This window comes from Echiichthys vipera, assembly GCF_963691815.1.
Source record: "Echiichthys vipera genome assembly, chromosome: 18".
Classification (NCBI taxonomy): Eukaryota; Metazoa; Chordata; class Actinopteri; order Perciformes; family Trachinidae; genus Echiichthys; species Echiichthys vipera.
In genome coordinates, this window is record NC_139843.1 from 10,867,676 (window position 1) to 10,879,718 (window position 12,043).

Consider the following 12,043-nt stretch of genomic DNA (forward strand, 5'->3'; position numbering starts at 1 on the left):
AAGATAGATTATATTTACTCATGTTGCTATCAAGTCTAGAGCATTTCCGTACTTTGGCATAATCACTATGCAGTATATTGAGGAACTGATTATATAAAGTTAGGTTATTTTTGTGGAGTATGATCTGAAGGAAGTGATGTCAGGGTAAACCTCCTTAATCTAAATGCTTCTGTAGCTGCACTTCCCTAAAACAGGCCAGCATGAGTTTGGCTTACTCCCCCTTTAAATCTGTCTCTGCTCAGCCAAGACCTGGTCTCAGCCACAATATTCTGCTGTCACTCTGCTCTACTTCTGATAATCACACAGTCACTGAGCAGAGCTAGCAAAGTGACTGGCAGCTTTTCTGCAACAGACAGCCAATGTTGGTGGAAAACAGTCAACTGTTTGATGCCAGGTCTAAGGAGTAGAATCCCTCTTCGGTCTCCAGCCTTTTCAAATCCTTCCCCTGGCCAGACCTAACTCACCACCGGGCTGTTTCAGCAGTCTGCTACTGCTGCCTAGTTTCTACCAACCTTTGTCTTTTTGAAACCCTAGTGCACTGATAACTACTAGCGGTAAATTAATCCAACCTGCTCCATTCATACCCTCTCGACAAGATAAGCATCTTATCTTCAGCTTTAACTCCAGTCAGAAATTAGATTACTAAAAAGCGATTGTTTCCGTATTAATGTCAGAATTGATCATTTGCATGCGTTTTTGATTGCACTAATGTCTGAAACACACTAATTGTGTTCAGTCCTGTCTTTAAAGGCACACTTGAGAATGGCTTTATGATTCTTTCTTTGGGGGGGGGTTCTTGCACAATGAGCCACTGCAAAAGCTTTATAGATTCACTGTTACCTGTTTTTTCACCTTATTTCTCCTCCTCTTTTTGATTTCTGTTCCTTATTGTTTTTGGTTTGGGTTCTTTTCCTCCTCTCTGCTGGCTTCCCCTCCCTGTTGCGGCGTCAGACCTGAGCGCTCCTAAGAAGTGTCGAGCGCGCTTTGGGCTCGATCAACAGAATAACTGGTGTGGCCCGTGCAGGTGTGTATGGTGTGTGCCTGCACTGGCCAGGGCCAGGTGAAGGCTGGGTAACTGTACACTGGGACTTCCTCCTCCGCTCTCTGCTGCTGCTTTTTCTTCCTCTTCTCTTCCCTCCCTCTGTCTGTCCCGCCAGGCTATCATGACCTCTCAGCTTCTTCCAGCCACGCCCTGCCGGTCTATCTCTAGGTCCCCACTATTTGAATTGTTTTACCTCCTGTTTGGGAAGAAGGGTATTAACAGCATATGCCAGAGTGTTGTATGAATGGTGTCTGTGCGTATGAAGAAACATTTTTGGGGTAACTGGGGTTTCATTGCAGGATGTACAGTTCACTGAGAATGGTCAGAAATCCTAAACTGGCAGGTCGGGGCTGGGAGGATCTGGAGCCTGATGGCTTGTTCAATATGGAGGACATCCCAGTGTTGCCAGCCTAAACCTAAGCCCTGGCTAAATGTTTTTGTCTGTGCAATGACGTGTCCATTTTGTTTTTTCTTTCTTTTCCTTTTGTTTTTTGTCTTTGTGTGTATGTTTGTGTCTACCTCTTTGGCTAACAGATGCAAATACCCCAAAGAAGTGTCGTGCCTTGTTCGGGCTTGACCAGCTGAGTTTATGGTGCAAACCATGCAGGTATAACTGCTGTAGTACCATTGGGAGGAAGACATCCACAATGAGCAGCTTCTTCTCCTTGATTATTTGCTCAGATATCCCTCTCAAACTTGTTTCCATCAGTGTGGTAACAGATGGCAAACTCCTCTGCTACTTTTTTTCTGACTGAGGAGCTTCCTGCTATAAATTCCCTCACAGTTTTTCCTCGTAGAACTCAGTTCAAGCCCAGTGGCAGAAAATGGATTTCTAAATATGTTTTTCAAATTTTTCGTCCCAGCAAAATATAAAGCTGCAAGATCATCCTAATGTCATTGGGAATAAAATTCCTTACAATCTGACTGGTTAGGGTTGAAATCCATTTTCTCTCCATGCAGTGGATAATTCCCTCCCATCTTAACTGTCATGTATGTTCTAATTGGCGTCCTTTGAATAACAATGTTATGCTTACAAATTTAGCCCTGCTTTCTCTGAGGGCCTGCTCAGTGACACTCTTTTCTGTGCCCTCTTCCTCCTCCTTCTCCACCTCTTCTTCCTCCAAACTCCTCTTCAATAACCCTTACTTAGTCCCTACCTGTTGTCTTTCTGTTCTGACACAAGCAGTCTTTGAATTGGGAATATTTTCATGGTAGGTATTTGTTTCTGCTAAGTAATACCCTTCTCTGTGTCTGGCTTTCACCACACCCTGCCCCACCTCTTTCTTGACAACAACTCATCCACACCAACCATTGCAACACATTTGTTTGCTGTTACACGTTTCATGTATTGTTTTAATCGTTACTATGAGTCGAATCGATGTTGAAATTTAGTCTGAAGATTTTTGTCTGCGATCCTGCGAGAGAGTGTTGATATTTGAACTCAACGCTCAAACAAATACACTTCTACCTTCAGTGCTCCTTCGGTAAAAATCTGTGAATCTAGCATATGCCAAATTTAACGTCCCTCTCGCTACAACTGTCTTTATCTTTATACATCCACGGAATTTCCCCTGTGCTGTGCACAAGCATAACCAGAATATTGTTGTGTTTTGCTAGGGCTGTGCTAAAGCACCAGTTTTTTTTGAGTGCACACACAAAGTGGCACAATTACAAATGTACTGAATGTCCAACAAGAATTTAACACATCGCCTAGACTTTTTATTTTGTATTGAAAATGTTCTTTGAAATAAGTAGGACGTCACACTCACACCCACTTCCGTACAGTCCACTAGGCTCTCTTATTTCCCTCCCAGCTGAAACACACATGATCAAAAAGAAATACTGCATTATTCTTTAAACAATAATAGCAGATCAGGAGACAGGAGAGCGCGTTAATTCGGTCTTCATGCCGAGCCGAGAGGTTAAAAGTTCTCTCTGGGCTCCATTTCCTAAAAGATGCATCTGGTATAATTTCCCCCGAGACAGAAAAATCAATAACATACAGAGGCACATACTATGAATCAATATGTCTGTTAAAAAATGGATATTAGCTCATTTGTTGCAGTTTGACGGACAGTTATCGAGAGCAAGATGTCTATGTAGTGGCAAATGATACCTTTTTACGGCCGGTCGATACTCCGCACCGCCCAGCGCTACAGTATCAGTGTAGAATGCACTAAAAGCCTTATCCCAACTCTTTTCTAGACTTCTCTACACTGTCCGGTGTTGTCTGCCTGTACTGTCAAGCTTATCTGAAATGCATGCTTGTCTTTCACCCTAGCATGCAATCAAGGTTTCGTGAGCCCTTTTTTATGTGATTTGTTGAACTCCCTCTACCTTTTCATCCTCAGTAATCTGCTCTCTCTGTTTGTATGTAATGTATTTCCCCTTCAGAATTACAGGAAAAGGTTTGGTTTGACAACCTTAATTAAACAGTAGATCAGCCTCAAATGTTCCAATATTTCTTTATTTTTCCTACTCTCTGTCCCTGTGAGTCTTAAATACTAATACTACATAGCCTTCGGGCATCCTTGTGATAGAATGGAGAGCTGAGAGAGGGGTCACTGCCAGGGTCAGGGTAAAGATGAGGTGGGCTGAGATTCCCCCTAAACCAAATCTGAACACAGCCTTCGCAGCAGAGCCACCACAGAAAAATACAACAATCCCCATACTCTCCTTATCCCCCCCCTTCCTTCCCATGCCAGTTCCACTGAGCGCAGCAAGCCTGGACTCAGCAGGCAGGGGGAGGGTCCTGACCCCAGGCAAGAATGCAAACATGTTGCCTTGACCCCTCACACACACTTATCTGTGGGGCAGATGCGGAGTAGTGTGGATCTCGTTGACTTTTTCGCCTCGTATCCAAACTCCGTCTCCTCAGGAGAAGAGAGAGCAGGGCCAGATAGAGGTAGACGAGTGAGACAGGTCCAGTAACCTCATGATGCTGGAGAGAACAGGCTGATCCCCCAGCTGTAGCTCTGCCTGTTAGAAAAGCTGAGTTTAAATCCAGAGAGCAACCATTACTACATCTAATCTTCTCTCATCATCATCATCATCATCATCATCATCATCACCACCACCATCTCTCTGTGTACTTTTCATTTCCCTGCTGCTTTCTGTGCCTCTGCTTCACCTGTGATCTTCATGTCTGTCCTGTCTGATGGTTAAGTTTTTGGAAATTGTCATTTCTACCACCTTTCGTCTTAGCACGAGCGACTTAAATGGACCTGCAAAATGTTATCTGTTACGTAAAAATCAGTTTAGATAGCGATTGCTTCACTAAATTTAACAAAAGGCAAAGGTGCATTTGAGTCAGCAACACTGCTAAGAGGCAATGCAGTTTGAAGATGTGATGCTAAAAGATGCTCTCTTTCTCTCGCCTTGTCCCTCAGGAGAAAAAAAAAGTGCATTCGCTACATCCAAGGTGAAGGCAGCTGTGCCAGTCCTCCCTCTACGGACGAAAGCTTACTAGACTCCCCCCCCTCCTCCCCCTCCTCAGTGGTTCCCTCCCCCTCCTCAAAAGAGTCCAAACCTCAGACTGAACAAATGCAACCTCTCTCACTGACTATGAAACCGGCCCACCAGCCACTCCACCACCCGCACCTCCTGGCTGGGCCTCCACCGCCATCTTTGGTTCAGCTGGAAAACTCTGCTGCAGCTAGGAAAACGCCCGGCACCTCCTCCCACAACGGAGCCCTGGAGCACGGTGACGTCTCGTCTTCGCGGCAGCCGGGCTCCTCTGTGGCGTCCTCAATGGCCCGGCCCTCGGCATCGCTGTGTCATTCCCACTCGCTCCTTCCCTCCACGGCCCCTCAGCCTCTGTCGCTAGTGACCAAGTCTATAGAATAGTCTACCCTATTCTTCTCCTCTTTTCTAGCTCTGCTCACACACACACACACACGTACACACACACACACACACACACACACACACACACACACATACACACCTTTCTAGGCCCTTTCTGCTATATTTCACTTGCTGTCGGTTCATTTCTCTTTACGTTTCTGTGCCATAAGGCTTTGAAATTCTAGTTTTTGTTTTATTAAAGTTCATTGGTCAATATTTGACCCATCATTATCAAAAAATCTAATAATTATAAAGAAATGATACAATGAGCTGTAGAATAGCTTTGTGAATCTGCCAAAATTTTTATGAATTTTGTTTTGTCTTTTTTTTGTAGTGTTAAACAGTGCAAACAGAAAAATTATCTAGATCAACTTCAAAATGTTTAAAAGACGGATATAAAAAGGTAGGCTAGGTTATTCAGTGAGCCCTTTTCTTGAAAGAGTTGGTTCTACTTCTTTATTTGTATTAAATACGAGCTTTGCGAACCAATCATTTGACATCTGTTCAAACTCTAGGAGGGCATGAGGCTGGCGGTGACACCTCTCCGAGGAACAACTTTAATTGTGATGTTACTTGTTCTTGTTTAAATGTACAGAATAATGGGGAGGGGGGATTACTGTGTTAAATATGCATTCTTCCACTGCGTTGTCCTTTTTCTTTGTTGTTTACCTTTGGGGTGGAGTCAGGCAAGTTGGGTGGGCTTGAGGGGAGGTGGGGGTGGGAGGGTTGTGGGTTATTAAAAATGTCACAACGCTAGGACCAGTAGTATTTATTGCTTTAGAGATTGCTTGTTGTATCTTGTATGTGTCTCTTTTTTGACTTTTTTTTTCTTAATACATTGTACAAATATTTTTTCTTAAGGTAAGCGACTTATATATGAATGATCCATTTTTACAAGGAGGTTTTAAGAAGCAAGTCTTTTGTTATCGATTTCTTTCCTCGCTGAAAACCTGGATTCCACTCAGTGTACTGTGTAGATCTCATGAACAGAAGTATGCACAACTTCATTTCAAGAAATGTGTCTATAAGCCATTTTACAAAAAGAAGAAAAGAAAACTTGAACCAAGACAGTGGGTACCGTGTCTTCAGTAGTTGGAAAAGTGTCTAAAGCCCTTCTTTTTTATTGCACAGTCACATCTCTCAGACTGTAGATTCGTGTACAGATTTTCCGTGCCAAATTTTGTGATAATTTTCTCTGCCCCTCTAACCATGCTGTAGGGATCCTTTTTTTGTTTGTTTTGTTTTGTTGTCGTTTTTTTTATTTCGATACCATTCTTTGCTGTGACGTTACATAGATTGCTATGTATGTAGTATAAATGTTGCTATAACAAATGTGTTTGGTAGCAAATTGTCAAATATTAAAATTTAAACTTAATAAAAAGGCGGACATCATACTGTATAAACCCACAAGGGCCAAATTATGTATATTAGGAGGTTCATAAAAAAACTATTAAATACAAAAAAATACACAAACTGCCACTTTTAAGTACACTACTACATATAGGTAGATAGAAAAAATAGGCATGTTGATGTTGCAAGAGGCTGTAAAAAAAGCTACAAGAGAATCATCCACTCGGTGCCATTGTAGTTGACATGACGCGACTGTAATCTGTCGATTTCTTCTCTGGTTTATTAAGATGCTAATGATAAATAGTTTGAATGTTTCCTTAACGGCTGTGATGTTCCTGTTCTATTTTATGCTCTTATCTTTTTGTTTGTTTGTTTTTCCTGTTATTTTAAATGGTTTCAAAACCATGTTTTTTTGTAATGAATAAATGTTTATGCTGTACAGTCTCTGTAGCATGCAGTTCTGTATTAATAAAAGCAACTTAGTATGTGCACATCTGTGTTTTCCTTTTATTTGGAAATTCACTGGCAGGTGCAGGGACCTAAGAAAATGTTGAAACTGCATCTCGGCAAGTAGCTCTAATTCAGCTACAATACTCCTCTACAGTCCAGATCAGAGGATCACCAAAGACTCGTACAGTAATTTAGATGCCTTATTGAAATAAAATGAACAAATAGTGTAATAGAGAAGCATTGTAATTAAAATTGGAAACCATCGGGTTTCATGAAATACAGTAGCTAGATTAGTAATGATTATATTCAAACCCAAACCCTTGACCACAACAGTGCACAAAGGGTTATTTTTGTAAGCACCAACAGAAAGCAAGAAATGATGGTCATAGTAGTACCAAGCCTAATTCAAAAATGCAATTCAAGAAAATAAAGTGAGGAACATTTTGTACAGTTCCGCTCAGGGAAACAAGTTTTCAAAAAATAATCACTACTTTAACACACGTGCAAACTTCAGAACTACAATATAACTACAATATTCTCTATGTAGACGATTCACCCCATCAAACACTTACCCTTTAACTTGAAATTCACTCAGTTTGCAATCTAATAAGCCAAAAACAACAGCATTCTTATCAAGTGGTTTCTTGTTCTGAAAGAAAATAGTCCCCAGGGCTTCAGTAATTTACATTTAGTGGTTATTATAAATATAATAAACCTTCCTTCATGGTGTGAACGTTTCATTAAATTGATCACAGAGATCCCTAAACTGCATTTACTCACCAATGTTTGGATTGGACCATGATGCGGATGTTCTAAAGCTAAAAGACAATACTGTGTCCTCTGTTCAGGAGACCGGCAAGAGACAAAAACATTAGATCAGATAGGTTTTTCAACAAACTATGCGGTGACTGTTTTAGACACGCTATCCTATGACAAATGTAAGCATTTTATCGACATATTTTGACGTATTTTGACTTTTTTCGACACACTACACTGACTTTTTTTTGCTCTTTTTTTTAACACAATATACTATTTTCAAACAAACTATGCTATGACTGATTTGAGCATTTTTGGGACATTTTTTTGCAAGCCTTTATTATATAGGACAGACAGGAAATGGGGTGAGAGAGAGAGGGGGAGACATGCAGCAGAGGGCCGCAGGTCGGGAGTCGAGGACCTTCAGCCTCTGAACATGGGCGACTGCTCTGACCACTCAGCCACCGGCTTTGACATATTATATTTTGACTTTTTTTTTAAAGCTTTTTTGACAAAGTGCTGCTCTATTCCCCCACAGTCCACTGCCAATGACATGTAGCTACATGCTAACGGTAGATGAAGCTGTAATATTAGTTGCTTGTGGTGTTATTGGTTTAGAAGACTTTATTTATGAGTAGAAAATCCCCTTATACACTCAGTTTCCATCAGTCTTTTGCAGTAGAGTAGAGAGTACAGAGATGGGAGAATTGGACAGTGGCAGGGAGACTGGTATATGCGGGAGGATGGCTTAAAAGAGACAGGTACTACAACAAAGCTTCTTAGACAGAGGCGAATACAGGTGCAGCCGCCATGAGAGAAATAAGTGTTAAACATGTTCTAATAGAAACACAAAATAAATGTACGAACCTTAAAAAGGGTATACCTTTATGACTTTTTCCAGAATATTATACCATGACTGTTTTTGGCATACTATACTATTAGTTTTTATGACTTTTTTCCAGCATGTTATACTAAGTTTTTATGACTTTTTTCAGGATATTATAATACGACTATTTCTGACTTTTTTCAGCATGCTAAAATCTGAATGTTTTCGGCATATTATACTATGACTTTTTATACTATAAAAATGTATCGTTTTTCCTATGCTATGAGTACTACTATGAAAAGCCATAACAAGTCATAGAATAGTATAGGTATATAAGTAAAAAAGTCAGAGTATAGTAAGTCATTTTGAAAAAGAAAAGAATAAAGATGTCATAAAAATGACCAGATGTGTTCCAGCTCAGATAAACTTCAGTTCAAAACGGGCATCAAAATGTATCTCGATAACAGCTTGTTTGACTACTTGTGATTTAATTCTCTGCTCAGTGTGGATTCTGGATTTTTATATATTTAATAGGAAACAACGACTGCTGCTAAACAGTAAAAAAAACACAACTTCACAAGGCCATACATACAGAGAAGACAGAGGAGATGATCATGGTCAGTTTTTTGTTCTCTTTGTTAGGTATGGACTATTGTAAGGTATGAAGCACAGATAAATCAATGCACTCTATGCACAGCACACTACACATTGGTGGTCTGGGATAGATCACACCATAACACATATAGTACATGGACACGTCTCCGAATATGTATGTGGTCAAACGCCCTGCATCACAGAAGATGCGTTTTAGTGCCAAGCATCAAAAAGAGGACAAATAAGAGTACATTGTTCATACATGTGTAGATACCCTACATCTGTTCTGATACTCTTACACATAAGATGAGTCTCATTTTGCCTACATTGTCTGGCTCACATTCAGCCATACCATAGGTGGCATGTAAATGGACCTCTCGCACTAAATTAATAATAAAATGAGACTTGTCTTATCCCTGTAGGGAGCCTCTCTATTCTCTTGCTTCCATCTACATGGAGGCCAGAGTTCAGGATTAGCTCAAAGCAGCACCTCTGGAGCTGGTAGAGATTCAGCAACTTGCAAAGGGGCTTTGAACAATAGTGGTGTTTTGTGGTTATCGGTTTCTAATCTGACATTAACACATTCAGCACTTTAAAGGCACTTTTAAAACAAAGGTGTATAATATTTTTTACTTTGGTAAGGATTCAATTTCGTGAAATATTTTCACAAAACAACATTTCAGTTCTACCAGTTGATTTCTAGCAGCAGTTATGTCAGGAATTTAGAGTGCAGATTTTCCATATTAGAAGCAGCACACAGGCATTACAATGTAGTCAAAGCAGGGCCAGGCTGTGTTGTTTGGGTTGGTCTTCATTCATGTGACATCCTCAGTGGATCAACAACAACTTTGCAAGAAAACAGTCTCTGTGTGTACGTGCTGGCGAGTGAGTGCAACATCTTGTGGATTCACACTGTGCAATGAAGAGAGCAGCATTGATTTTTTTTCTATTTATTGGAAGTTAATAAGCATAATCTACAAGTATCCAAGCAAACAGTGAAAAACTGTTAACGTGTAACTGAAATACGGCGCATGTTCTACATGGCCATAATGTATAGACAGTCCTCTAGTGAATACCAAGGAAAGAAGAGCGGAAACCAGGGGGATGGGTTCAGTTGTGATCAAGCAAACACAGTACTCTTCTTTGTTCCCTTTGAGTGTATACAATATGCACACTTAATGCATTTGTGTGGGCTATACCCTTGAACTATAAACCATTAGACTGGCGACGTACAACGCTGGAGCGCCCATGATGGTTCTATTACATTTCAAGGAGGAAAGGCGTTGTGTACCTGAGTAAAGAAATTACATTTTTTGATGTCAGTGTGGCATGGAGGAACAATGTTGAAGGCCATAGCTGCAGGCAAGCATACAAATCAGAAAACATCGCAAAACATTAAATATGTCCCCTAGGTTACAACAAACAAAGCACAAAAATGCATTGTTTTGGATGTTATTAAAAAAATAGAGAGATATACCCATGACCCTGATCACGGTGAAAGATTGAAGAAATGGTCACAACGTATAGCATAAACATCTACAATCTCCTTTGCTGAAGATGAAAATGCCACATATTTTCATACAGCTTTTATTCACAGATTCATGTTGTCCTCCATAATGACATTCCTCTTTTCACCCCAATTAGATTTAATATGTAGTTAAAAAACGAAAGAATAGAGGGTCACTGTTTGGTTCTTGTGTGTAGGCAAGTTTTCGAAGGTGCTCTTTAGTTTGCCTGCTCTTTGTGAAAGGAGCTCTTGTAATGCTCTTGAAGCAAAAAAAAAATTTGTAAAAGCCTAAATTGCACGGTTAGTTCAAAAGAACATATTGAAACTAATTCCAGTGTATTTAAGCTTCGCTGTGACCTTCATCAGGAAGAAGCAAACCTTTATTCATTCCTCATACATTTTGATACGCTGCTCCCTAAATAAGACCACGGCTCAACCAACAACATTCATTGGTTCAAAAGGAGCTTGAATAATTGTTTGGGAATTGGAATAACGAGACAGTGCCGTTTGCACAAAAAAAGAAAAATACAGTACAGCAAGGTTTGAGTGTTTCAGATGAAGTGTTGTATTCAGAAAGTGGTGTGAAAAAGTCAATTCAGAGATGTAAAAGGCCTTTTGAAAATACTTTAGAAAGTGCTTTTAGGAAAACGAGTACACACATACAGCAAGCAACTGACAGAGTGCAGAATCTGGCCAAATGCTACAATAACTTAAAGCAGTACTGTCGCCCTACAGTATTTCGATTAAAGGTCAGCCTTTAAATAAACATTAAATAACATTTTAAAGATTGGCAGAGGAAAAAGTCATGAGATCAGTCATGAGAAAGTATACATTTTTGATATTCGATGCACAATTTTTCCACAATTTTTTCTTTGTTAGGAAAAGTAAAGGTAAAATAAATAACCATTTCGAATGAGCTCTTGCTACATTGCCATGTGTTGCTATATGAAATGCATGCAGTTTCAGCAAAAACATAATAAACACAATAATGACCTCCATCAAGCAGTAATCTGGAAATTAAATTGATTTTGCCTTTAGTAATGTTCTCGCATCATTAGCTTCTGGTGCTCACTGCCCCCTTGACTTTACCCCTTTTCCATCCATTTTAATACATACCAATGAGTCACTTGAAGAGTAAATATTCTCCTCTTTTCAGAACTATTCTTGAATGAATCATCCAACTCTTTATTCCATCACAATGGTCCTCCAACCTTGAAAAGCAAAATGATGCAGATGCAAGGTGAGTTTTTGGAGAGACTTTCTCTTTCCTACGTTATGGAAGAGTCTCTTTTATCTAAGAAACAACTAAGGGCTAACACACAAGGGAATTTTTGGTACAATTTGGTGCACAATGCTTTCCCTAAAGGACTATCATGTGGTCTGCAAGTAACAAGGCCATGTTTAATCAGAAAGATTTTGGATCCAATAAGGCCATATTGTGTGTAATGCACTATAATAGATGCGGAAAAAAAGAGACAATGGAAGCAGTGATAAAGTACAGAGGAGACGAATAAGCAACAGGAAGTGGAGGGATGTTCCATCAGAAAGAAAATCAGCAATTGAGACCACGTGAAGAACCTTTTCTTCCTTTTTCAGCTTCAGTCTCTCTCATAAACCTGCGGTCCTCCTTTACAATGAAATGACAAAACATCTGATGTACAGTATGTAACCA

General features: G+C 40.0%; 1 protein-coding gene across 16 annotated transcripts in view; it reads left to right on the forward strand.

Annotated features, from left to right (window-relative positions):
- The window catches only part of tcf7l2 (transcription factor 7 like 2), an 89,572-nt gene extending 84,002 nt beyond the window's left edge, over positions 1–5,570 (forward strand). For 9 of the 16 annotated variants that reach the window (XM_083933128.1, XM_083933142.1, XM_083933137.1 and 6 more), the window contains 2 exons: positions 952–1,024; positions 4,432–5,570. In XM_083933128.1, coding sequence (XP_083789254.1) covers positions 952–1,024; positions 4,432–4,888 — 530 coding nt within the window. In that variant the 3' untranslated portion in view covers positions 4,889–5,570. Of the gene's footprint in view, positions 1–951; positions 1,025–1,576; positions 1,650–4,431 lie in introns of all 16 variants that reach the window. The other 7 variants (XM_083933136.1, XM_083933141.1, XM_083933138.1 and 4 more) reach the window with 2 other exon arrangements.
- The last annotated feature ends 6,473 nt before the right edge of the window (positions 5,571–12,043 follow it).